Source organism: Oncorhynchus nerka, linkage group LG24 (assembly GCF_034236695.1).
Source record: "Oncorhynchus nerka isolate Pitt River linkage group LG24, Oner_Uvic_2.0, whole genome shotgun sequence".
NCBI classification, from domain to species: Eukaryota; Metazoa; Chordata; class Actinopteri; order Salmoniformes; family Salmonidae; genus Oncorhynchus; species Oncorhynchus nerka.
The window spans coordinates 53,613,314-53,640,684 of record NC_088419.1 but is presented as its reverse complement, the minus strand read 5'-3'; the positions used below and the strand labels follow the sequence as shown (position 1 = coordinate 53,640,684).

Below are 27,371 nucleotides of genomic sequence, written 5' to 3'. Positions count from 1 at the left end.
TAAATGCTTAACCCAACGACTGCTGGTAGGCTCTGTGTAGTGCTCTTGCAAAGTTCTAAATAATGAATAGACTAAATAGTAAATAGACTATTGGTCCAAAGAGGAATATATCTGGTGTGGAGAGTAAGAGGGCTTGCCCAGCCTAGCAGCAGTAGTTAAAGACTAAACGGCTGGATGGAGCTCATTCATTAGCTGTCTGCCTCGCAGGTGGCCCTGGTGTGTGTGTGTGTGTGTGTGTGTGTGTGTGTGTGTGTGTGTGTGTGTGTGTGTGTGTGTGCGTGCGTGGATACTGGCCCTGGTGTGTGTGTTCATGGGTGCATGAACTGTATGTATGTTGTGAATCCGACTGCAAGAGGTTTCCCTTGGGGGTCCACGACGACCAACCAGTGACCGATGTCAATTAAAAATCCCCTTCATTAAGTGAGACGAGATCCTCTGGCTTGGAATGATGACACTTAAACAACCGCCGCCATTCCCCACTCACTGTTGCACATTTCCCTGTCTGCATTGAGCGTGGGTGTCAGTGCAGATATGAGGCTTTTCACACTGGCAGGCAGAGTGGAGCGACGCATTGGCTCACACCACCCGCCGTGACATTTTGGATCAATTTCCGGGTCCTGCTCACACAGTTGCTTTACAATGTGGTGCCATTGCTGCTCGGTGGAAATACTTGCTCGTGTAGCACTGCGTTATGCTGAGTTTCCGGACATGTATATTATTAGTCATTTATGCCCGTGAAACTCCATCGGCTCCCTCCTGTTGTAACGCTAAACTTGCCAGGGTCAAACGTGCACAGAAATGATGTTCTTAAAGATAGATAGGTGTGCTCAAAGGGTATAGCCTGCTGATCCATTTGATAATAAAACTGTCGCCTATGATAAGGACTATGGGGGATGTGTTGCAGGCACAGGCAGTGTCTAGGCTGCAATGCTGGTATATCATATTGTCCCCAAATAAAACCCGCAGAAAATCCTTCAAGACAGAGGCAAGAGGTGTAGGGCTAAGGCAAGCACCGCCGACTCTCCCGTGGACAATGCTGTGTGGCATGCATGTGGTGCAGATTAGGAGGATCGTTTTTCGTTGAAAGGCAGTGAGTGCGTGTCTGCTGCAATTACCTGATTGGTGGGAGAATCTCTAAAAATGGACGTGCTGCACAGATGCATGTTCGTGGTCCCAAACAAAGACTCCTTGAAGTTATTCTGGTGTAAAACTACAGCGCGGAGCAATCAAAAGAACATGGGGGAGAGAGAGTATGCATGAGGGCAGACTGACACCATGTGTCCCTAAAATGATGGTGGGGGAAGAAGCCGTCTTTCTCTTACATTGGCTGTAACACACACACACACGCACACGAACTACACAAAAGGCTACGCACTTCACAAAAGGCTACACACTCACACCCCTCCCCGCTTCTTCTGCTCTCATATTCTTTTTGCAGTAGCCTATGATGCATCATTGACAGCCCCCCCGTTCCCCCATGACGGAATACTAGGGCTGCAAATAGACAGGTTATCAATTATTATCTGTCGTCTATCTAGCCAAGGTCGGGAGCGAGACCACAGTATCCGAGGCAACCTTTAGAACCAGGAGCGGTGCAAGGCATTTCTCGCTGAATCGCCAGTGTTGCCCAAGTCAAAAGCCCCCTGAGGCCGGGGGAATCGTGCATTTTCACTCCACCAGAGCTGCACCCACTATACGCTTTCTTCGGGATCGCTCCGTGTGAAACGCGAGCAGAAAAAAAGAAAGTGAAATGGAACTGAGTGGCTGTGAGAAACGTTGACAGTATTTCCACTTGCGGTGCGTAAAGGGGGAACAGCGGCAGTAGTAGCCTAGTCTTAACCATCACATCTATTCCTCGTGCTATATATAATCAATTAACTTTAGCTGATTTTCAATTCATTATTTGTATTTAGGCTACGTAGAGCCTAGGTGAGTTTTGGTGTTTATTATTCTCTTACAAGGATTGTATGCTTTAAATGTGTGTGTTTTTCCAACTTGATGTCTGATATGCATAGACTAGGCTAATTGATCGAATTAATTATAGCTCTTTCACTGTGTGCATGTAAAGCAACCATCATACAAGATCATGATATTTTCAGCCATGTGCTATATAGTCATATAGGTAGCCTGCCCTAGTGATTCATATAAAATGTGATTCCCATATGGATTTGAGGTATAGGCTATTGCCTCACTCACCAGACAGCACGGTTTTTGTCGTTGTGCCCATGTAACCGCCGTTAATTGTTGGTGTCCTGACGCTTAGCATACATTAAAAGATACAAATCAATGCAACGGTTTTTATCTCTGGATTTCTGTCAATTGATAAGCACCGCACGTTGTATGGCAGCTCTACACCTAGGAGCTAATGCTTGGAATTTGTTTTATTGTTGCACCAACTATGCTCATGTCTGCCAGTGTGTGTGTGTGTGTGTGTCTGTCTGTCTGTATCTACCTACTTACAGTACATACCTACCATAGTTGTATAGCTAAGTTAATTAAGTTGCATTACTGTAGAAGCGTTATTTGTTTGTTTTGGAATTGAATTCTCTTTATCAGTCTGATCCTGCCTTAGTTATACACTGCCACTCTTATCCCTGCAATCAATAATAAGTTGTTAGGAGGTCCTGGGGATGTCACGAAATGGTCGCCTAAAGTCGTCAGGTCTTGTGTCATGGTCCCCTGTTTTTTTGTCTAGTTCCCAGTTTGTCCCGGGACGTTTTTTTAGGACAATCTTGTGACATTGTGTCATGGTCCCCTGGAGGTTTAATCTAGTTCCTGGTTTGTCCCGAGGACGTTCTTTGGACGTTGTGCCATAGTCTCCTAGAGGTTTTGTCTTGTCCCGGGGCGTCCCGAGGACATTGTGTCTTGGTCCTCTGGAGGTTTTTGTCTAGTTACCGGGTTTGTCCTGGGGACGTCACCTGATGGTCTCATAAACAGCAGCATTGTTTATTTTTATTCATAGAGTTTTAAGATTTAACATGTCCTCAACTGGGATTTGAACTCAAAATCTCTTGGTTCATAGCATTCCGATAATCCTGCTTCTCCACCATGTCTGTATCAGTGATTGATTTAGACAAAACCTCCAGGGGACCATGACACAACGTCCCAAGAACATCCTGAAAACGTCTTCGGGGAAATCCTTGAGACAAACTGGAAACTAGAAAAAAATCCCCCTTGGGACCATCATGCGACGTCCTAAAGACTAGTAAAATGAACATCCTGAGAACGTCCTAAAAAGGTCCTGACATGGTCCTCAGTGACGTCCTGGGAGCTTACAGGGAACTAGACAAAGGTCCCCCAGAGAATATTCCCTTGGGACCATCACATGATGTCCTAAGGAATAGTAAAATGAACGTCCTGAGAACATCCTAAAAATGATCCTGACATGGTCCTCAGTGATGTCCTAGGAACTTAAAGGGAACTAGACAAAGGTCCCAAGGAGAACGTTCCCTTGGGATCGTCATGTGATGTTCTTAGAATGTTCTCAGAACGTCAGAGGGATAACGTTGCACCGAAACCCTTAAGGGACCTGATGGAAACGTGGTTGAATGTCCTCAGAAATGTCTCTGGTTTGTTGGGATTAAAATTGGTGAGTTACAGGGTACCTCAACCAACTGTTATGTTGTAGGTGGGTGGAACTGTCTCCAAAACATATTCTTTTAGCAATACATAAACATGGAACATCATTCAAATGTTTTCCTGCTTGCTTTTAATAAGATGTTGGAACCCCTGATTTCGGCCTCCTCCTAAAGGAGTCTCCAACTTTGTATAGAATAGTGTTGTTTTGCTCTGGAGCAAGGTCAGCATTGCCCACAACACTCCACACAAACAATGTGAAGGAATTGTGTATAAAAAAAATAATCTTGCTTTTTGTCTTAGACTGAGGGACCATTTTGACTCCCACTTGAGAGCAACAATAGCCCCAGGGAGGACAGCTGTGATCTGCCATTTTCTAATCCGTCTCGTTTAATTGAAAGACTCCCCATTCAAACCCTCTCGCTGACTGTCAAGCAGGTTTTCTGACCACAGACATACACAGACCTCAGTTTGTTTGAGGCACTGTCTACACCCCCTTCCTCTCCACGCACGCACGCACACACACACACACACCTCTCGCTCTCTCGCTCTCTCTCCCTCTTTTAAGGAAAATCTGGCTCCTCTAGATAAACATGTCTTTTCCCCAATGAAAGACGAGCACTCTGTTGGCATTTTACCTCCCTCACTCTAGGGTTGTCTTGTCAAGTATCTTGGCACTTGTATTTTCCCTACACAAACAGCAAGCATCTATATGCTCAGGGAAGCACTTTCTTTTTGAGGGATTACGTAGCACATTTATGCACCACACATTACAGCTGCATTACTGCTACACTATGTCAATTGCAAGTTGGTATCACCGCATACCCTATTTCAACCTGTAGATGTTGATGTAAGCTGACATAAGCAGTTGTAAATGTTTGTACAGTGCATGGTGTTATAAATCAGTCTTATATATATATATATATATATATATATATATACAATGTCACAAGATTGTCCTAAAAAAACGTCCTGGGACAAACTGGGAACTAGACACAAAATATATATATAAGACTGATTTATAACACCATGCACTGTACAAACATTTACAACTGCTTATGTCAGCTTACATCAACATCTACAGGTTGAAATAGGGTATGCGGTGATACCAACTTGCAATTGACATAGTGTAGCAGTAATGCAGCTGTAATGTGTGGTGCATAAATATATATATATCGAGAGAGAGAGAGACTTATTTATTTTGTCTTTTGTTTTCCTCCATATTGTACATATTCTGATTCCTAAATATCAAAATCCGTCAGACCTCGACAGGGGTCTAATGTCAAGATGAGATGCACCTATATATATTATATGTATCAATCTACACAACAGATGGTGTGGGACATGGACTTATCCCCACATTGCACTGCTGTTGAGGTATGAAAACCTCCGACACATTTCGATATTGGTGCCAATTATCACTGTATTAGAATGTATGGCACATTTTTTTGTGAACATTCTCTTTGGCAAAACAAAATAAGAAAATGAGAACCTCACTGTCACATTTTTGCTATTCTTCAGTACCTACATTAAGACGGCTAGCAATACCTTTCCAGAAACGTCTAGAACCTGATCTCATCGCCTGCTGGTTAGAATAATTAGCTGCCAGCAGAGAAGGCTAACAGTTAGTACCACTGTACACATGGAGAGAGTCTGTTCCAGGCTTGGCTTCTCACTTGTATGCTCGGAATGCTAGCGAGACTGGCTGTGTGCGTGGTTGGCTGTGTGCGTGGTTGGCCAAAGTCAGCACTGGTTAGTTACTTTGGCATCATCCTCTCTGTAGGTATGGGTTTTCAGCACTAGTTGGCCTCCCGAGTAGCGCAGCGGTCTAAGGCATTGCATCGCAGTGCAAGTGTCACTATAGTACCTGGTTCGAATCCAGGCTGTATCACAATCCGTCCGTGATTGGGAGTCCCATAGGGCGGCACACAATTGGCCCAGCGTCGTCCGGGTTTGGCCAGAGTAGGCTATCATTGTAAATAAAAATTTGTTCATAATTGCTTGCCTAGTTAAATAAAAGTTTTTTTAAAATAATTTAAAAAATAACAATTATGTGCCAGAATAGGCCTATCAAGGTTTTGTATGTGTGGGCTATAATAATGAAGGAACCACTTTCAATGTGTGTCCACTCACTGGCAAATTTGGCTTACACAAGTTGGCCTACCATGCCTGTAAACCATATGCTAAAGCAATGGAATCAGGAAAATAGATTAGTGTCTAGGTTCGGGTGCAGTTCGGGTCCTCGTAGGCCGCTGGTTGTCCTGCTGGTTTTTGGCTTTTAACCTGTGACTGATTTCTACCTGGAACAAGGTGTGTGCTCTCTCCAGGAAACCAGTAACATTCATTTATCAATTAAATGCCAAAGAGAAACCAAAAACAGCAATACTGCAGAACATGAGGGCCTGAGTTGTGCTCCCCAGGAGTTTTAAAATGTCATTCATTATCATGGACAGCTATGTGTTTTACCATTGCATTTGACTACATGGCATTCAGAGCTCTTATCAATTTTAATGGAATAAATGCATTAATTATTTAAATTGAATCCATTTTAATATAGTCTATTAAAATAGCTAAGAAACGACCCTGAGCTCATTCAGTACTATCATTTTCTGTTGTTGTTAAACTTCAACTATGTGTTCTTTCAGGTTTGTCCACATCAGACGTCACAATGATGACTCCAAGAGACCCAAAGCCCAAGAAGAAACCGCCGAAAGACAGCTTGACTCTGTTGCCATGCTTCTATTTTGTAGAGGTGGGTAAGAAAGATCAGCGTTATGATACAAAAGAAACGGGGAAATTCGACATGTAACAACATGTTATCATGATAATCTTTGGTTGTATCTGATTGATTGATTGACTGAACGAATGAACGAACAGACAAATGAATGAACCCACTAGCAAACACATATTGATTAACTCCATCAGAATATATTTGTCTGGCGCTCTGCGTTTCTCTCCCTCTCTGTGTCTTCTGGTTTGTCATTATCATGGGCGGATACATTTGGGTCAATACGCTGAAGCTGAGGATGAACTGCTTTCCTATCTTTTCCGGTCACATGTCATTATTCTAAACGATCTGAACCTCATCTATTCAAGTATCTAGTTAGTCTATTTAGGGGAACCCTTCTGGTTCAAGACGCGAAACCTCTACATTTACATTTACATTTACATTTAAGTCATTTAGCAGACGCTCTTATCCAGAGCGACTTACAAATTGGTGCTTTCACCTTATGACATCCAGTGGAACAGCCACTTTACAATAGTGCATCTAGGTCTTTTAAGGGGGGTGAGAAGGATTACTTTATCCTATCCTAGGTATTCCTTAAAGAGGTGGGGTTTCAGGTGTCTCCGGAAGGTGGTGATTGACTCCGCTGTCCTGGCGTCGTGAGGGAGTTTGTTCCACCATTGGGGGGCCAGAGCAGCGAACAGTTTTGACTGGGCTGAGCGGGAACTGTACTTCCTCAGTGGTAGGGAGGCGAGCAGGCCAGAGGTGGATGAACGCAGTGCCCTTGTTTGGGTGTAGGGCCTGATCAGAGCCTGGAGGTACTGAGGTGCCGTTCCCCTCACAGCTCCGTAGGCAAGCACCATGGTCTTGTAGCGGATGCGAGCTTCAACTGGAAGCCAGTGGAGAGAGCGGAGGAGCGGGGTGACGTGAGAGAACTTGGGAAGGTTGAACACCAGACGGGCTGCGGCGTTCTGGATGAGTTGTAGGGGTTTAATGGCACAGGCAGGGATCCCAGCCAACAGCGAGTTGCAGTAATCCAGACGGGAGATGACAAGTGCCTGGATTAGGACCTGCGCCGCTTCCTGTGTGAGGCAGGGTCGTACTCTGCGGATGTTGTAGAGCATGAACCTACAGGAACGGGCCACCGCCTTGATGTTATTTGAGAACGACAGGGTGTTGTCCAGGATCACGCCAAGGTTCTTAGCGCTCTGGGACGAGGACACAATGGAGTTGTCAACCGTGATGGCGAGATCATGGAACGGGCAGTCCTTCCCGGGAGGAAGAGCAGCTCCGTCTTGCCGAGGTTCAGCTTGAGGTGATGATCCGTCATCCACACTGATATGTCTGCCAGACATGCAGAGATGCGATTCGCCACCTGGTCGTCAGAAGGGGGAAAGGAGAAGATTAATTGTGTGTCGTCTGCATAGCAATGATAGGAGAGACCATGTGAGGTTATGACAGAGCCAAGTGACTTGGTGTATAGCGAGAATAGGAGAGGGCCTAGAACAGAGCCCTGGGGACACCAGTGGTGAGAGCACGTGGTGAGGAGACGGATTCTCGCCACGCCACCTGGTAGGAGCGACCTGTCAGGTAGGACGCAATCCAAGCGTGGGCCGCGCCGGAGATGCCCAACTCGGAGAGGGTGGAGAGGAGGATCTGATGGTTCACAGTATCGAAGGCAGCCGATAGGTCTAGAAGGATGAGAGCAGAGGAGAGAGAGTTAGCTTTAGCAGTGCGGAGCGCCTCCGTGATACAGAGAAGAGCAGTCTCAGTTGAATGACTAGTCTTGAAACCTGACTGATTTGGATCAAGAAGGTCATTCTGAGAGAGATAGCGGGAGAGCTGGCCAAGGACGGCACGTTCAAGAGTTTTGGAGAGAAAAGAAAGAAGGGATACTGGTCTGTAGTTGTTGACATCGGAGGGATCGAGTGTAGGTTTTTCAGAAGGGGTGCAACTCTCGCTCTCTTGAAGACGGGAGGGACGTAGCCAGCGGTCAGGGATGAGTTGATGAGCGAGGTGAGGTAAGGGAGAAGGTCACCGGAGATGGTCTGGAGAAGAGAGGAGGGGATAGGGTCAAGCGGGCAGGTTGTTGGGCGGCCGGCCGTCACAAGACGCGAGATGTCATCTGGAGAGAGAGGGGAGAAAGAGGTCAGAGCACAGGGTAGGGCAGTGTGAGCAGAACCAGCGGTGTCGTTTGACTTAGCAAACGAGGATCGGATGTCGTCGACCTTCTTTTCAAAATGGTTGACGAAGTCATCTGCAGAGAGGGAGGAGGGGGGGGAGGAGGATTCAAGAGGGAGGAGAAGGTGGCAAAAGCTTCCTAGGGTTAGAGGCAGATGCTTGGAATTTAGAGTGGTAGAAAGTGGCTTTAGCAGCAGAGACAGAGGAGGAAAATGTAGAGAGGAGGGAGTGAAAGGATGCCAGGTCCGCAGGGAGGCGGGTTTTCCTCCATTTCCGCTCGGCTGCCCGGAGCCCTGTTCTGTGAGCTCGCAATGAGTCGTCGAGCCACGGAGGCGGGAGGGGAGGACCGAGCCGGCCTGGAGGATAGGGGACATAGAGAGTCAAAGGATGCAGAAAGGGAGGAGAGGAGGGTTGAGGAGGCAGAATCAGGAGATAGGTTGGAGAAGGTTTGAGCAGAGGGAAGAGATGATAGGATGGAAGAGGAGAGTAGCGGGGGAGAGAGAGCGAAGGTTGGGACGGCGCGATACCATCCGAGTAGGGGCAGTGTGGGAAGTGTTGGATGAGAGCGAGAGGGAAAAGGATACAAGGTAGTGGTCGGAGACTTGGAGGGGAGTTGCAATGAGGTTAGTGGAGGAACAGCATCTAGTAAAGATGAGGTCGAGCGTATTGCCTGCCTTGTGAGTAGGGGGAAGGTGAGAGGGTGAGGTCAAAAGAGGAGAGGAGTGGAAAGAAGGAGGCAGAGAGGAATGAGTCAAAGGTAGACGTGGGGAGGTTAAAGTCGCCCAGAACTGTGAGAGGTGAGCCGTCCTCAGGAAAGGAGCTTATCAAGGCATCAAGCTCATTGATGAACTCTCCGAGGAACCTGGAGGGCGATAAATGATAAGGATGTTAAGCTTGAAAGGGCTGGTAACTGTGACAGCATGGAATTCAAAGGAGGCGATAGACAGATGGGTAAGGGGAGAAAGAGAGAATGACCACTTGGGAGAGATGAGGATCCCGGTGCCACCACCCCGCTGACCAGAAGCTCTCGGGGTGTGCGAGAGCACGTGGGCGGACGAAGAGAGAGCAGTAGGAGTAGCGGTGTTGTCTGTGGTGATCCATGTTTCCGTCAGAGCCAAGAAGTCGAGGGACTGGAGGGAGGCATAGGCTGAGATGAACTCTGCCTTGTTGGCCGCAGATCGGCAGTTCCAGAGGCTACCGGAGACCTGGAACTCCACGTGGGTCGTGCGCGCTGGGACCACCAGATTAGGGTGGCCGCGGCCACGCGGTGTGGAGCGTTTGTATGGTCTGTGCAGAGAGGAGAGAACAGGGATAGACAGACACATAGTTGACAGGCTAGAGAAGAGGCTACGCTAATGCAGAGGAGATTGGAATGACAAGTGGACTACACGTCTCGAATGTTCAGAAAGTTAAGCTTACGTAGCAAGAATCTAATTGACTAAAATGATTAAAATGATACAGTACTGCTGGGGTAGGCTAGCTGCGTTGTTGACACTACCCTAATCAAGTCGTACCGTTGAGTGTGAAGTTTCTACAATGCTGCTTTTCGGGAGCTAGCTGGCTAGCTAGCAGTGTTGGTTACGTTACGTTGCGTTAGGAGAACGACAATAGCTGGCTAGCTAACCTAGAAAATCGCTCTAGACTACACAATTATCTTTGAAACAAAGACGGCTATGTAGCTAGCTACGATCAAACAAATCACACCGTTGGGACTGTAATGAAATGAAATGAAAATGTGATACTACCTGTGGAGCGAAGCGGAATGCGACCGGAATGCGAAAGTTAGTCTATATAGTTATCTTTCAGGTCAGAGTTAGTGGTAGTAAGTATAGTGACAAGTCTGACAGCAACCTTTCAGCTACACTTGCACTTCCTGTTTCCCAGCTGCCCATTGTGGCTTCTTCTATGGTGTCGCTCTACTTCCTGGAGCTGACGGACCTGCTCCAGCCTGCCCAGGTAGGCTTCCGTTGCCATGACCGCATGCTGAGCATGCCCTACGTTGACGGTGGAGATGAGCTCATCCCTCTACTCATGCTGCTCAGCCTGGCCTTCGCTGGCCCCGCCGCTTCGGTGAGTACACCCCTCTGAACACACTTGTACTCGTGCAGAGACACACACACACACACACACACAAACACACAATGCTGCTCTGCCTGCATAAGTACCCATCTAAACACTCTCACACATGGCCTATGTGAAACACTATGTATAATTTAAGCCATTATACACTCAAACTATATGGTGAAAAACATTCAGACAAAGTATAGTTGTCAAATATATAGGCTTACATTCAAATCAGACCATATAACATGGGACCAAGTTCACACATACCACATACAACAATCTAACACTCAAATAGCCCAGTCTCTGAGATGGTGTTCAACACAATGAGCAAGTCCAAATGTATTGATTAGTGCTGCCGTATCTCTGATTGTGTGATCTTGTTGTCTGGTCAGATCATGATGGGCGAGGGCCTGGTCTACTTCATGCAGTCACGCCTTAAGATCCGCCCCGGGGTGGAGGGCAGCATCAACGCCGGCGGGTGCAACTTCAACTCCTTCCTTCGGCGAACGGTGCGCTTCGTAGGTATGGTCCCAAACTGTGGAGGAATGTCGCTTGTTCAGGGATACCTCAAGTGTGACATTGACTCCCTCTCGCTCGTTCTTTCTTGTTTTCACTACTCTCTCTTTCAACTGCCGTCACTCCTCCGCTCCCTCCTCTTTTCTCAATCTCCCCGTATTTCTCTTCACATCACCACACACCCCTCTCTCTGTATTTCCGCTCTCCCTCTTCCTCGCTCTCTTTTCCTCTCATTCACTCTTTTCACTCCCCTTTTTCTCTCTCGCCCTCTGTCTCTCCAGGTGTCCATGTGTTTGGGTTGTGTGCCACGGCTCTAATGACTGATGTGATTCAGTTGGCCACAGGTTATCACACTCCCTTCTTCCTGACTGTGTGCAAGCCCAACTACACACAGCCAGGGGTGGCCTGTGATAAAAACCCCTACATCACCAAGGACATCTGCTCCGGTCACGACCAGCACGCCATCGTCTCTGCCAGGTAGCTACATGACATGACATAACATAACCACCTGACCCAGGAAGGATTAAGGTTCTGTTACAGTATCCATACTAGAATACCAGTTTGAAATAAGCAATTGTTTTTGGCATTCATTGTTAGTAGTATGCTCGTCTGGATAATGGAACATAGCTTTTGTGTGTCCTCGTCTCTGTGTATCACTCATGCCGGAAGTCCCGATCAAAAAGACAGTGGTTCAAAGGCTCTCACTGAGGCAATATAAACACTGTAAGGGGGGGAATGCATTGGGAAAAATGAATGATAGATATGAATTTAATGGGTTTTCAAGGAAATGATGCACTAAGTATTGGAATGCAGCCTTGGACAGAACATTGTATATCTTCTGGCAGAGGATGAGTCTCAATACCTACTTTTCTTGTTTTCTTCCTCTCTGGACCACTGATCTGAACCAACTGGCTAGGTGAAATCCAAGACAAGTTTTCTGTTCCTCCATTTTGCTTCCAGATAATCCATCTCATCCGGTCTTAGATATACTAAGTGATCAGGAATTGGTGTTAGTAAGGAAGCCATTTTGGGGTGTTTCAACACAGATTCACAGATCAGTCATAGACAGATAAACAAGGATGTTTCGACACTGTACACTTAGACAGATACAGCACACCTTGAGAACATCACCACAACAACAATAACACACATTGTAGCAATGTGTAGGTGTGATCTTTATTTCACACTAGCACTGTTTTCTCCCCTTTCACATTGTGATCAAAGCTGTGGGACATATGGTGTCTGTCTGTCTGTCTGTCTGTCTGTCTGTCTGTCTGTCTGTCTGTCTGTCTGTCTGCTGTCTGTCTGCTGCTCTTGCATTTCATCTCGCCACAAACACACTTTCTCTTTCTCGTCAGGAAAACCTTTCCCTCCCAGCACGCAACCCTGTCTGCCTTTGCTGCTGTGTACATATCAGTAAGTACACCTCCTGCAACAAATGCACTGTATCAAGTGTCACTGGATAGGTTTCCATCCATTGGCAACATATTTTCAAGCCAGTAATCAAACTGCACAAAAACGATGCATTTTCCCACCAGATATGGGTTTCCATCAAATTGACTTGTTGCGGATAAAAGGATGTCCGTGATGACGTTGTGCACATAAACATTGATTTTGCAGTTAAGTTCCCATGTATCTAATTTTAAAAAACAACAACAACCTAAGTGGGTTTCCAGCGCATTTTCAAATGTACTGATGGTTTTGTCACAGAAATGTTTTGCGCTATATAGTGAGTGTGCCCACTCTGGTCTTGGCACATGCACTCAAGCCAACAGCTCACAGATACAGTGTGGGCACTCTGAGTAGGTTACCAACAGTACGTGATGACATTATTATGGACAAAAGAGCAAGATTGTTTGTATTTGTCAAACGGCAGCCAAGCTTCTGTCATCATGTCACCAGAATAAGACCCTCTGTATTTATTGGAAAGGAGCATCAAGATCACCACCCTGTGAAGTTCATCATCATTTAAAAAAAATCTGTAGCCTAATAAACTGCATTCTTTCCCGAGTTGTAGTGGGAGGACCACAGAACATATCATCGCGTGACTCCAAGTTTACTTTGATATGATGGTTATTACGTACGCTCAGTAGCAAGTTGATTAGGCACACCCAACTATTTTTTTTATTCATTTTTTAAATTTCACCTTTATTTAACCAGGTAAACTTGTTGAGAACATGTTCTCATTTACAACTGCGACCTGGCCAAGATAAAGCAAAGCAGTGCGACAGAAACAACAACACAGAGTTATACATGGAATAAACAAGTGTACAGTCAATAACACAATAGAGAAAAAATAAATTCTACATACAGTGTGTGCAAACGGCAAGGAGGTAAGGCAATAAATAGGCCATAGTAGCAAAGTAATTACAATTTAGCAGATTAACACTGGAGTGATAGATGAGCAGATGATGGTGTGTAAGTAGTGATACTGGTGAGCAAAAGAGCAGCAAGATAAATAAAAAACAATATGGGGATGAGGTAGGTAGATTGGGTGGACTATTTACAGATGGACTATGTACAGCTGCAGCAATCGGTTAGCTGCTCAGATAGCTGATGTTTAAAGTTAGTGAGGGAAATGTAAGTCTCCAGCTTCAGCGATTTTTGCACTTTGTTCCAGTCACTGGCAGCAGAGAACTGGAAGGAAAGGCGGCCAAAGGAGGTGTTGGCTTTGGGGATGACCAGTGAGATATACCTGCTGGAGCGCGGGCTACGGGTGGGTGTTGTTATCATGACCAGTAAGCTGAGATAAGCCAGTGGGTCTGGCGACAAATATGTAGCGAGGGCCAGCCGACTAGAGCATACAGGTCGCAGTGGTGGGTGTTATAAGGCGCTTTGGTAACAAAACAGATGACACTGTGTTAGAATACATCCAATTTGCTGAGTAGAGTATTGGAAGCTATTTTGTAGATGACATCGCAGTTGATCGGTAGGATAGTCAGTTTTACTAGGGTAAGTTTGGCGGCTTGAGTGAAGGAGGCTTTGTTGCGGAATAGAAAGCCGATTCTAGATTCGATTTTGGATTGGAGATGTTTAATATGAGTCTGGAAGGAGAGTTTACTGTCTAACCAGACACCTAGGTATTTGTAGTTGTCCACATATTCTAGGTCCGAACCGTCCAGAGTAGTGATGCTAGTCGGGCGGGTGGGTGCGGGCAGCGAACGGTTGAAAAGCATGCATTTGGTTTTGCTAGCATTTAAGAGCAGTTGGAGGCCACAGAAGGAGTGTTGTATGGCATTGAAGCTTGTTTGGAGGTTAGTTAACACAGGGCCCAAAGAAGGGCCAGATGTATACAGAACGGTGTCGTCTGGGTAGAGGTGGATCAGGGAGTCACCCGCAGCAAGAGCGACATCGTTGATATATACAGAGAAAAGAGTCAGCCCGAGAATTGAACCCTGTGGTACCCCCATAGAGACTGCCAGAGGTCCAGACAACAGGCCCCTCGATTTTACACACTGACCTCTGTCTACGAAGTAGTTGGTGAACCAGGCGAGGCAGTCATTTGTGAAACCAAGGCTATTGAGTCTGCCGATAAGAATGCGGTGATTGACAGAGTTGAAAGCCTTGGCCAGGTCGATAACGACGGCTGCACAGTACTGTCTTTTATCTATGGCGTTTATGATATCGTTTAGTACCTTGAGCATGGCTGAAGTGCACCCGTGACAGCTCGGAAACCGGATTGCACAGCGGAGAAGGTACGGTGGGATTCAAAATGGTCAGTGATCTGTTTATTATGAATATAGGTCTGTAACAGTTCAGGTCTAGAGTGTCACCCCCTTTGAAGAGGGGGATGACCGCGTCAGCGCTCCAATCTTTAGGGATCTCGGACGAAACGAAAGAGAGGTTGAACAGACTGGTAATAGGGGTTGCAACAATGGTGGTGGATCATTTTTTAGAAAGAGAGGTTCCAGATTGTCTAGCCCAGCTGATTTGTACGGGTCCAGGTTTTGCAGCTCTTTCAGAACATCTGTGATCTGGATTTGGGTGAAGTAGAAGCTGGGGAGGCTCGGGCAAGTAGCTGCGAGGGGTGCGGAGCTGTTGGCTGGGGTTGGGGTAGCTAGGAGGAAAGCATGGCCATCCGTAGAGAAATGCTTATTGAAATGTTCGATTATCATGGATTTATCGGTGGTGACCGTGTCGCCTAGCCTCAGTGCAGTGGGCAGCTGGGAGGAGGTGCTCTTGTTTTCCATGGACTTTACAGTGTCCCACAATCTTTTGGAGTTAGAGCTACAGGATGCAAATGTCTGTTTGAGAAAGCTATCCTTTGCTTTCCTGACTGAGTGTGTGTATTGGTTCATGACTTCCCTGAACAGTTGCATATCGTGGGTTCGATGCTATTGCAGTCCGCAACAGGATGTTTTTGTGCTGGTCAAGGTCAGTCAGGTCTGGAGTGAACAAAGGGCTATATCTGTTCTTAGTTCTACATTTGTTGAAAGGGGCATGCTTACTTAAGATGGTGAGGAAATTACTTTTAAAGAACGACCAGGCATCCTTGACTGACGGGATGAGGTCAATATCCTTCCAGGATACCTGGGCCAGGTCGATTAGAAAGGCCTGCTCGCAGAAGTGGTTTAGGGAGCGTTTGACGGTGATGAGGGGTGGTCGTTTGACCGCGGACCCGTAGCGGATGCGGGCAATGAGGCAGTGATCGCTGAGATCCTGATTGAAAACAGCAGAGGTGTATTTGGAGGGCAAGTTGGTCAGGATAATATCTATGAGGGTGCCCATGTTTACGAATTTAGGGTTGTACCTGGTGGGTTCCTTGATAATTTGTGTGAGATTGAGGGCATCTAGTTTAGATTGTAGGACTGCTGGGGTGTTAAGCATATCCCAGTTTAGGCCACCTAACAGAACAAACTCTGAAGATAGATGGGGGGCAATCTATTCACATATGGTGTCCAGGGCACAGCTGGGAGTGGAGGGGGGGGGTCTATAACAGGCGGCAACAGTGAGAGACTTATTTCTGGAGAGATTCATTTTTTTAATGAGAAGCTCGAACTGTTTGGGCATAGACCTGGAAAGTATGACAGAACTTTGCAAGCTATCTCTGCAGTAGATTGCAACTCCTCCCCTTTGGCAGTTCTATCTTGACGGAAAATGTTGTAGTTGGGTATGGAAATCTCAGAATTTTTGGTGGCCTTCCTAAGCCAGGATCCAGACAATGCAAGGACATCAGGGTTCGCGGAGTGTGCTAAAGCGGTGAGTAAAACAAACTTAGGGAGGAGGCTTCTGATGTTAACATGCATGAAACCAAGGCTTTTTCGATTACAGAAGTGAACAAATGAGAGTGCCTGGGGACACGCAGGGCCTGGGTTAGCCTCCACATCACCTGAGGAACAGAGGAGGAGTAGGATGAGGGTACGTCAAAACTGGTCGTCTAGTGCGTTGGGGACAGAGAATAATAGGAGCAGATTTCTGGTCGTGGTAGAATAGATACAGGGCATACAGGGGTTTGGTGGGGTGCGGGTACAGTGGAGGTAAGCCCAGGCACTGAGTGATGATAAGAGAGGTTGCATCTCTGAACACGCTGGTTATACTGGGTGAGGTCACCGCATGTGTGGGAGGTGGGACAAATGAGGTATCTAAGGAATGTACAGTGGGACTAGGGGCTCCGCAGTAAACGAAAACAATGATAATTATCCTAAACAACAGTATATAAGGCATATTGACATTTGAGAGAGACATAAAGTGAGGCATAACGCAATCACAGGTGTTGATTGGGAGAGCTAGGTAAGTCAACAACGGGTAAGACATCAACAGCTAATCAGCTAAGACAACAACAACAGGTAAAATGGCGATGAATGGGCAGAGAGGGTCAGTTAACTACACACAGGGCCTGAGTTTCTGCCTAGGGCCGACAGATAAACAAAGGTAAACATAGTGGAGTACCGTGATAAATGAACAGTCCAGCAGGCATCAGCTATGTAGCCAAGTGATCATAGGGTCCAGTGTACAGCAATAGATGAAACAGGGAAGCCGCTAGGTAGTTGTTACTACACTAGCATGCGGGAGACACAGCGTTTAAAGTTAGCAGTCCGGGGTAAGTAGAAGCGTCGTCCGGCAAAGGTCGGTTGAAGGCACAGCTGATGGAATTGCATCTGCGGACCAGTCGTGGTGGTACGGCAGGGTGCCGTGTCGACGAAGGGACCGGCCAGATGGCGAAAGAGGTATTGTAGTTGTGGTAATTTCGTTTGCTAGCCGCAAGATGCGCCTAGCTCAGGGCTAGCTTTGGGGCTGGGTCACTCAGTGGCAGCTAGCTAGCTGTGATGATCAATGGTCCAGGGTTTACGGCAGGAATCTGGCATTTTAGTGGAGAAAAACAGTCCGAGACTGGCAGGTGATATCCAGGCTTAAAAAAACGGCTGGTGCTTGAGCAGAGGGTAAAGGCCGCTAGCAGTGGCTAACGATGACTAAATAGCTAGTAACTTAGCTAATTGGCTGGCTACCTTCTGATGAAAGTTTTGGCTATAGGGTCTAAAACAAATTGCGGATTTGTGTCACATTGAGTGAGGCGGGTTACCGGAAGGTATATTTAATAAAAAATGGAAAAAGCGATTGAAAATAAATTGGAATATATACAAAAAGGACGAAAAATACAAAAATTAAATGAGAGGACAACAAACCACGTCTGCACTGCTACGCCATCTTCGATATACAGAAGGTAGCAGGTCAGACCCCCTTTTCCTCCAGAACAGCCTGAATTCTTCAGGACATGGGAACATTGCTCAATTGGAATCAAGGAACCTAACATGTGCCAGGAAAAACATTCCTTACATCACTACAAAACTCGGCACTAGCCTGTACTGTTGACTGGATTTGCTTACGCCAAATCCTGACTCTGCCATCAGCATGACGCAACAGGAACTGGGATTCATCAGACCACTGCTCAATTGTCCAGTGTTGATGATCACGTGCTCACTGGAGCCGCTTCTTCTTGTTTTTAAGTGATAGGAGTGGAACCTGGTGTGGTTGTCTGCTGCAATAGCCGATCCATGACAAGGACTGACAAAATGTGCGTTCTGAGATGCAGTATATTGCCTTTTTTCAGCGAGCTGTTTTTGCCCGCAGGACTGCCGCTGACTGGATGTCTATTGTTTGTCGCACCATTCTCTGTAAACCCTAAATACTGCCGTGTGTGAAAAGCCCATCCAACCCGGAAGCCAGCTGCACCAATGTGTCGGAGGAAACACCGTGCACCTGGCAACCTTGGTTAGCGCGCACTGCGCCCGGCCCGCCACAGGAGTCGCTGGTGCGCGATGAGACAAGGACATCCCTACCGGCCAAGCCTCCCAAACCCGGACGATGCTAGGCCAATTGTGCGTCGCCCCACAGACCTCCCGGTCACGGCCGGTTACGACAGAGCCTGGGCACGAACCCAGAGTCTCTGATGGCACAGCTGGCGCTGCAGTATAGCGCCCTTAACCACTGCGCCACCCGGGAGGGGAAAGCTATTTTCAATCAGTGTAGATAAAGGGGAGGAGACAGGAGGCAGGGTAGCCTAGTGGTTAGAGCGTTGGACTAGTAACTGGAAGGTTGCAAGTTCAAACCCCCGAGCTGAAAAGGTACAAATCTGTCGTTCTGCCCCTGAACAGGCAGTTAACCCACTGTTCCTAAGCCGTCATTGAAAATAAGGATTTGTTCTTAACTGACTTGCCTAGTTAAATCAAGGTTAAAAAATAAATTTAAAAAGAGGGTGAATGGGCAAGACAAAAGATTGAAGTGCCTTTGAACGAGGTATGGTAGTAGGTACCAGGCGCTCACTGCAACGGTGCTGGGTTTTTCAAATCCAGCCAATTTGACACAACTTTGGGAAGCATTGGAGTCAACATGGGCCAGCATCCCTGTGGAAGGCTTCCAACGCCATAATACATTTTACAGACACAAAAAGATCCCACCTTGTCGAGCGTATTTGGTTTTTGTCGAAATTTTGAAAAGTTTTTTATCCGACATATTAGGGACCATATTACATGTTACAGTGGACACACCAATTAAAGAGGCAGCATTGACATTCATGTAAACAAAAGCATCCAGAGAGTTCATAGCACGGTTAGAGTGTATTGCTAGGGCCAGGTGAAATTTTATGTGGCAGTGTTTCTCATAGGCCCCTAAGACTCAAATGAAAAAGTGCCTGTCGCTTTAAGTCAATTTATAAACAAAAACTGTGACTAAACATGATTGGCTAGTTTTATTGATTAAACATGCCTAAAATGCTGTCGTGATAAGGAAGGATCCCCCCAGATTTTGGCTTTTTTTGTGTTGTTCAGTGGCTGGCCAAGTACAATAGCAGATTGATTGGCCACAAATTAGGGAATTGTGTGTTAATATTGTTTGAGAATAAAGTGGAATTGTAACCAAAGTATTCACACCAGATTCTCAATGTACAAATCCCTTGCGCAAATCTGTCCCGACTATTCATTTTAAGTAAGAGCTTATTGTATTGTGCCATGCTGGCCTTTCCTCCATATATATATTTATGGCTTAAATTGAAATGTTTGCCTCAAACCGTTTAAAATATTATCATCAAGCTTAAAATATGTGGATTGAATTAAGGGAAAACATGTACAAGGCATTTTTGGTTCATAAATAGCTCATGAACTTAATGGTTTAGAACCCGTTTCTGAGCAGGAATAAAACGTATCATATACATAGAAGAATGGAATGTATTTGAGTTTTTCTGTTATAATATCTCACCGTGTATTTTCTCAATTTCTCTCTACTTGCAGATGTACTTCAACTCAACCATCTCAGACAGCACCAAGCTGCTGAAGCCAGTGTTGGTGTTTGCGTTTGCCATCGTGGCGGCGCTAACCGGCCTCACCCAGATCACCCAGTACCGCAGCCACCCCATCGACGTCTACGTGGGCTTCCTCATAGGGGCCGGCATCGCTGCTTACCTGGTAAGACCTAACTTCCAATGACATCTATCTTGACTTGTGACATTCATTTGACAGTGATGATGCATATTAATCTTTATTTCTTTTCTATCTGCAGGATTGACAGGTGGTTAAAACATTTAGGAACATGACATTTAAGGATTCTGACAAAGCGGATTTAAAAAAGGGCTATTCGTGCGCGCATACATTTCTGAAAGGGACAGTACCATTCAAAAGTTTGGACACACCTACTCATTCAAGGGTTTTTCTTTATTTTTACTATTTTCTACATTGTACAATAATAGTGAAGACATCAAAACTATGAAATAACTTATATGGAATCATGTAGTAACCCAGAAAATTGTTAATCAAACATTTGATGTATATGTGAAGGGAGTGTACCGACTACTTCCTGTAGTAGCCAAAACCATTCTGCAATTTGATTTCAGGCGAGCACTGGAGAGGAAAGTGTTATTCACTAGACAGTGATGTAGAATTTCAGCTGATCAAACTGCACTGCATACCATCTCTCCCTCCCCCACTTAAACGGCTTACCTGCAGTTTAGTGCTAGGCTCTTTGATATCTCCAGATTGCTGCTCTTATTGAAGTTTTTCACACTCCTCCCTCTCTCATTTGCTTTCCGCTTTCACACGACTATCTGTCCTCGGGGAGGGATGGAGTTCACTTTCATGCCCATCATTTCATTCCCCCTCTCTCTCTCTCTCTCTCTTATATATATATTTATATATATATATATAAATAAATATATATATATATATATAACTCCCTCTCTCTCTCCATTTTAGACACTCTCTTTCCATCCTTCGTCTGAATGGGGATTATTTGAACAGATTCTGGAATTGTCTTTCTATGACGTTCTGTCTGTCTATGGTGGGGCCTACTCTACATACCCATTTGTCTTATCATGCTCTCTCATTCGTATGTCATTTTTTCTCATAGCTCTTTTCTGTCTCATATCTCTTCCCTTCTCTCATTTCCTCTTGGTCCCTATGTTCTCTCACTCTTATCGGAGATAGAGAGCGGTGGTTAGAGCTAGCTCGTCAGTTCTGTTTAAGTCGGCTTCCTCTGGAGTGTAAAGCGCAGGGCAATAAACCAGGCAGACGAATGATAGTGAATGATAATGACTTTCCACAGGACTATTATGCCGAGTAGCGTGGAGGGATTTCAGGCGACCAATGCCTTCTCTTCTTCTCTTCCAGGCTTTCCATGCCGTTGGCAACTTCAGGTCCTCCGACGACATCATCATCAAGCCAGCTCCGCCCCCCCAGAAGGAGGACGCCCTGCGAGCTCTGACCCAACGGGGCCACGACTCGGTCTACAACAAAGGTGTCGCCTCAGCATCGGAGAGCGCCGACGAGATCGCCGCGCCGCCCTCCCTGGACCGGCTGGAGGGCATGGGGCGGCCACTACAGCGCGAGAAAGCTTCTATCGGGAGCTTGAAAAGGGCCAGTGTGGACGTGGAGCTCCTGGCGCCCCGCAGCCCCATGGGCCAGCAGACCATGGTGACCTTCAGCAACACGCTGCCCAGATCTAGCATGAACGCTAACGGGGGCCTGGGCGCTAACGGGGGCCCAGAGGAGTCCATGATGCCTACTCAACCCGTACAAAGGAGGCTCAAGGCTGTGCAAGTGCCCATGGACCCCATGCGCTCACAGCAGTTGGTGACGGAGTGGAAGCAGAAGTCCATGGAGATGCGGGGTCTGAGTCTTAGGGATGAAGCCGAGCGAGATGCCAGTGAGGAGGGCTCCGAAGGGGGGGAGGAAGGGTCCGAGGACGGGGGGCCACAGGCCTCGCTCTATCCATCTATGGTGCAGTCCAACAGGGGAGCTTCTGCCGGTCCAATCCCCGTCAGTGTGGGGCCTCCAGGTAGTGCCAGGGTGGTGGCAACTCCTAGACCCCCACATCCCCGAGGTGGGTCCCCCGCCAGTGTCGCCCAAAAGCGCACTAACCCGCGCCAAGTGGCTGTCCATCACAGAGAAGAGCGGTGGTGGCGGGTCGATTCGCGGGGCACCCAACCAGCCGCGCATCATGCAGGTGATCGCCATGTCCAAGCAGCAGGGTCTCCTCCCTTCCTCCTCCTCAGGGGGCACGCCCAAGTCCTCCGAAACCACCTCCACCTCCTCCTGCACCTCCTCTACGGCCAGTGCCGATTCGCCCCACTACCGCCCGCCCTCAGAGGCCCAGCGTGATTCGGCCATCATCACCGTAGACGCCCACGCCCCCCACCACCCGGTGGTGCACGGTGGCCCGCCCCCCTGCTCGGGCAACGGGAACCCCTGGGAGTGGAGGGGCGCGTCCAACGGCAGCGACCCTCGAGACTCCTACGAGCTCAACGACCTGAACCGCGGCGACAGCGTTGGTCCTCGCGGCAGCACTGGCAGTTTCCGGCCACACCAGACCATCTCGCCGTGCTCCTCCACCGGCGACGGAGACCCAGAGATGCTTCCCCCTCTGCCCCTCCCCCACGCGGAGGTCCCCCACGACGGGAGAAGCCGGGAGTCCACTTTACGACGCAAGACTGCGCTAGTCCTCCTGGAGAGGGACATTCAATTTCAAAACAAGAGTGAGCAGGAGAACTACTATAAAAAAATACAGGGTGGCCGGAGGTATAAGGATTAGTCACTAACTAACTGATAAGCCTTACAGTCAAACCACAAAAGAGCACAAAACCTGGACTGACAAGCTGGGCTCTGCTATTACGCATCTCTCGGACTTTGTGTTTTTTGAAAGGAGCTGTGCAAAACTGTTGTAGGCTACTACGATGTATGCTAGATGGAGGGAAACATCTCGAGTTGCTGTGGGACCCTGAGGTATTTTCAGGAGCACATAGACGTTTTTCAAAGGTTCAAATCAGAAGCACACCACCACGCAACACAAACCAAAAAAAAGGACAATGTATTAAAGCTCCGTCTACTGAGCCGAACCAGGCGGTTTTGTTACATTTCTTTATTGACGCCATCTTCCTTTCAATGTTTCCCCTGTTATGACCACTCGATGGGCTGATTGTCTAGTGTTGGAATGGCATCTACTGTATGTTGTGTTCTCTCCGGTGTTAGTGCTTGATTGCTAATGTGTAGATTCTGAGCATGTATGTCTGGGTGTTTTTGTGTGTTTGGGTCAGTGGGTCAGGTGCTTGTGTGTATGGGTGTGTGGGTATGTGTTGAAGAAGCAGTGTGCTTTCAAAAAACAAAAAGATGTTATTCTGCGGCAGAATGTTCGGAGGGCCCCTGATGGTGCCCATTCTCGACAAAGTTCAGACCTCGATCTTAACTTCAAAATGAAGAACAACAACAAAATGTAACATGAACTTCCTTCTTTTAGTGGAGAATACCACGAGGACTGAATGGCTGTAAATCGTGCCAAGGAGTGCTTTTCAATTTCAACATTTCCATATGGATGTTACTTTCGAGACAGCGACGGGAGTACCCCTTGACTTAAAGCATTAACCGTATGTATTTTTTTGGCTGGACACGGTATAAGAGAAACCACAATAGGAAAAGTGACATCTGTCATTTGATCAAAGCAATAGAGGCAGGATGTGTAAAATAGAATTGGTTATTTTGAAGGTTTCTTTGTGCTGATCGTTGAAAGTGAACATGTATACAAATCAGCATACTCCTGCGGATGGACTACTGCATGTATGTGGCTGTCAGGTTGGAAATACTACTTTGTCAGTAAACAAGAACAACAAAAAAAGAAATTAAAAGTTGTCGTTAGTAACTGAACTGTGAGGTACCAGTGTGGCAAATGTTGCATATCTGAGACTTTATTCTCCACCAAAGCCCTTCAACTTGCAATCAGAAGATGTGTCAATTCCTCACAACAGCTTTAGAATATGCTGTATTTTGGCTTCTTTCAAAGTGCGTTCTAGTGCTGCGCACGAAATTCCAGCCGTGTGCCTTTTTAAAGGGAATTGACCCACTGTTAAGGAGATCGCATTCATGGTAAATGCTGCAGCTCAAACGTAAATTCGACACACGCCTAAACAAGTGCAATGCATTTCGGGTTGAATCCTGGCCTTAGTGTGTCGACTATATCATTTCATTCAGCAAATTATGACCCAAACACACCCATTCCTTTTTTGTTTGTTTTTATTTTTTAGCCCTTTTCCTCCCCAATTTCGTGGTATCCAATTGGTAGTTACAGCCTTGTCTCATTGCTGCAAATCCCGTACGGACTCGGGAGATGCGAAGGTCGAGAGCTGTGCTTCCTCCGAAACACGACCCAGCCAAGCAGCACTGCTTCTTGGCACAATACCCACTTAACCCAGAAGCCAGCCGCACCAATGTGTCGGAGGAAACACTGTACACCTGGTGACTGTGTCAACGTGCGCTGCGCCCGGCCCGCCACAGGAGACACTAGTGCGCGATGGGACAAGGACATGCCTGCCGGCCAAACCCTCCCCTAACCCGGACGACATGGGCCAATTGTGCGCCGCCCCATGGGTCTCCCGGTCGCGGCCGGCTGAGACAGAGCCTGGACTCAAACTCAGAATCTCTAGTGGCACTAGAGATACCCCGAGTCCCTGGTTTGAGTAGCACCCTGAGTTGTCCCCTAAAAATACAACAATATCTTAGACTAGAATGATTAGGTCACACAGTCTGTCTTCCTAGAGTTGGCCTACCTGTACTCATGAATCATGCATGAATCTTCTTCCAAAAGGAGATGAGTCAGAAAGAGTATTGGCTTTGTGGGGTAGCTCTTTAAAGGCCGTCTATTTTCCTCAATCTAAAACTCTCAGCCACCATGATACACATCGATCCTCATTACACTATAGTCTACCATAAGTAGTTAATTAAAGACCAAATAGACCACTATTTTGTCTAGAAAGTAGACACATTGGTTTGTTTGGGAACAGCAAAATGTGTTCTCTCCCATTTGTTTAATTAAAGTAGTTTATCCTAAACACACTCAAATGCACAACAGACTACACAACCATTGGAGAGGCACTCATTTTCTGGATTACCGTGCGAGTTGGGGTTCACTAGCTAGGCGATCAGGCTGGTGTCAGGGAGATGGAGAGCGAGAAGGCAGCCCCGGGCACCAAGCAGATTGCTGTGGATGATGTCCACAGCCACTGGGGGTCTAAATTAGCACCAAAACGCCTGCGGGTATACACTGACTATGATTTATTACTGAGGAATATGCTAAACAGACACACAGGCATGTACGCTCACACACACACACACACACACACGTGTTCACATGAATGTCTCCACTCACAAAGGCACACATGCATAGCTACATACAGTACTACAGGAATTCACTTCATTAACCAAATGGGATCCATGCGAAACACAGCGTTGCATCTTCTCTGTTTAATAAATGAAGCTAAACTATGTTTTGCAGGCATTTTAATGAGTCAATTCTCAGGGCAAATTGTGTAGTCTCCAAATCATTACTTTCCCTAATCCGTCTCTGTTAGTGTGTTAACTTCTTCTCTCGTGCGGAGTTGAAACGATGCTCTTAAATTGAGGTGCCGGAATAGAGATCTGCATGCCCCATGAGGTGACTGGTTAAACTCGCCAATTAAAGGGAGATTAAAGGGAGCCAGAGATATGAAAAGATGTTGCCAAACATGAACTGCAGAATCCTAGATAGTCTCAAGGGTGGAGTTCTCAACCCCCCCAGAAATGGTCTGCTATCCACCATCTGAAGCCCTGCCTATTTAACACATGCTCCACCAAAACAGGTTATCTCAACCCGCAGAGAGGCCCTTTAATTGATCGTGTTAATAATACATGCTCAATTGATTGAGGATGGGAGTTAACTGTTTTCTTGCTTATTGTGAATTGTCTTTGTTGTCGTGGAAAGATGAATAATGCAAGGATAGAAGTGGGCAGAATAGTTGCCCTATCGGATGGTTAAAGAGCGTCCATGCCCCGATGGTATCCTTGACGATGCACACGGAACCTTGTGTCCCACACCTGGGGCCTCATTATGCAGTTACCAGGGCAACGTGTAGGAGAAACACACTCCCCCCCTCCCTTCTTCCTCCTACTCTCCTTCTCTTTATCTCTCTATCCTTCTCCCTCTATCTTTCATCGCACGCATGCACGCACACACACACACACACACACACACACACACACATAGGAGACTGGAGACAGGCTTACTACCAGTCAATTTCAGATCAGCATAATTCTGCATTAATGTACACCTGGGGTCAGCATCCACTTGGTGACGACCGTTTGATTTGATTTTGCTGCCAGACAGATAGGAACTTGCTGTAGATTTGGAGTGCAAAGTAGATTTTCTTCTGTACACTGCAATGTAACCCGAATTCAGGCTTGCATTTTTAAGCTTTTTTCTTTAGGATAGATACATTCCAGCTTTGAGCTTCAATGGAAAATCATATCCCCGGTGCTTGAATTTTTCAGATCGTCTGATACAAAAACACTTATCTCTAACGATTTCATCCGGCAATATCTGATCAAACAGAGGCTTCCTATGCCGTTCTGATTAAAAGCCAGATCAGATAGACACGCACTATTAAAATATGTAATTGCAAAGGCATTGTGATGAAACGATTGTGGAAGAGACCTGGTACAGTGTAATCTAATCCAAGTTATTAACATGAAGAAAGGAGCAGGCAATTATGATTTATTCAATCTAAGAGTCAACAGCCGAAGCCTGAGGATGATGAAAAATGTGAGTAATATCAGCCATCTGTTAAGGGGAGGTGTTTTTGGTCTCGGTATCTCTTTAACAACCAGACTCAGACACAAAAAGCGACTTGCGTTCAGCCTCTTCATACAGTGCCTAATGGAAACTTTTCCTCGGCTGGTTTGCATTGAACTTTTGGTAGTTTCAACACCCCACCTACACACCCACACACACGCCGCAAGGGGCAAAGACGGCGGTCAGCACCCTGTGATATACATTTGTTTCTTTATTTCCTGGAGGCGAGCACAGCCCAGGCTGTTGCTATGGCGACAGGGGCTCTGCAATGTGCGCTTGGAGTGTGAATCAATTTATCATTTTAATGAGGAGTGTGTGTGTACTGTGTGAGTGAGAGAGAGAGGGTGGGAGCAGCAGAGGACAGGTCAAAAGGTGCATATGAGACAGGCATTCAATTCATTTGATTTTTCTGGCATTTCATGAAAGAATGCATTTGGATGAATATCTTACCATTTTCTTGTCTGTGCTTCTGAATACACTGACAGGCCTTCATCAAAATCTTATTTCAAGCATAACATTACACGCTTTGAGTAGTTTGCACATCAATAAGGTGAGAATTGATGTCATCTGAGCTGAGAGCCAAATATCTGTGATACAGTACCTTTGGCAATAATATGTTTGGTAAACGTGTTAAACAAACAGTGCAGGACAGGACTAGAGGCAGGACAGGACTACAGGGAAGGCAGGAAGAAAGTGAGGCAGCGCAGGAGAATGGAGCGATTTCAGTGCCAAG

The 27,371-nt window shown here is 46.6% G+C and overlaps 1 protein-coding gene across 1 annotated transcript; it reads left to right on the top strand.

Moving 5' to 3' along the window:
• The first annotated feature begins 1,400 nt into the window (after positions 1–1,400).
• plppr3b (phospholipid phosphatase related 3b) lies at positions 1,401–23,688 on the top strand. Its single transcript, XM_029632203.2, is given in 9 exon segments — positions 1,401–1,797; positions 6,222–6,328; positions 10,367–10,552; positions 10,939–11,068; positions 11,344–11,539; positions 12,421–12,478; positions 19,786–19,959; positions 21,157–21,857; positions 21,859–23,688. Coding segments are annotated over 8 exon segments (2,247 nt in total). The 5' UTR covers positions 1,401–1,797; positions 6,222–6,244; the 3' UTR covers positions 22,577–23,688.
• Positions 23,689–27,371: the final 3,683 nt, after the last annotated feature.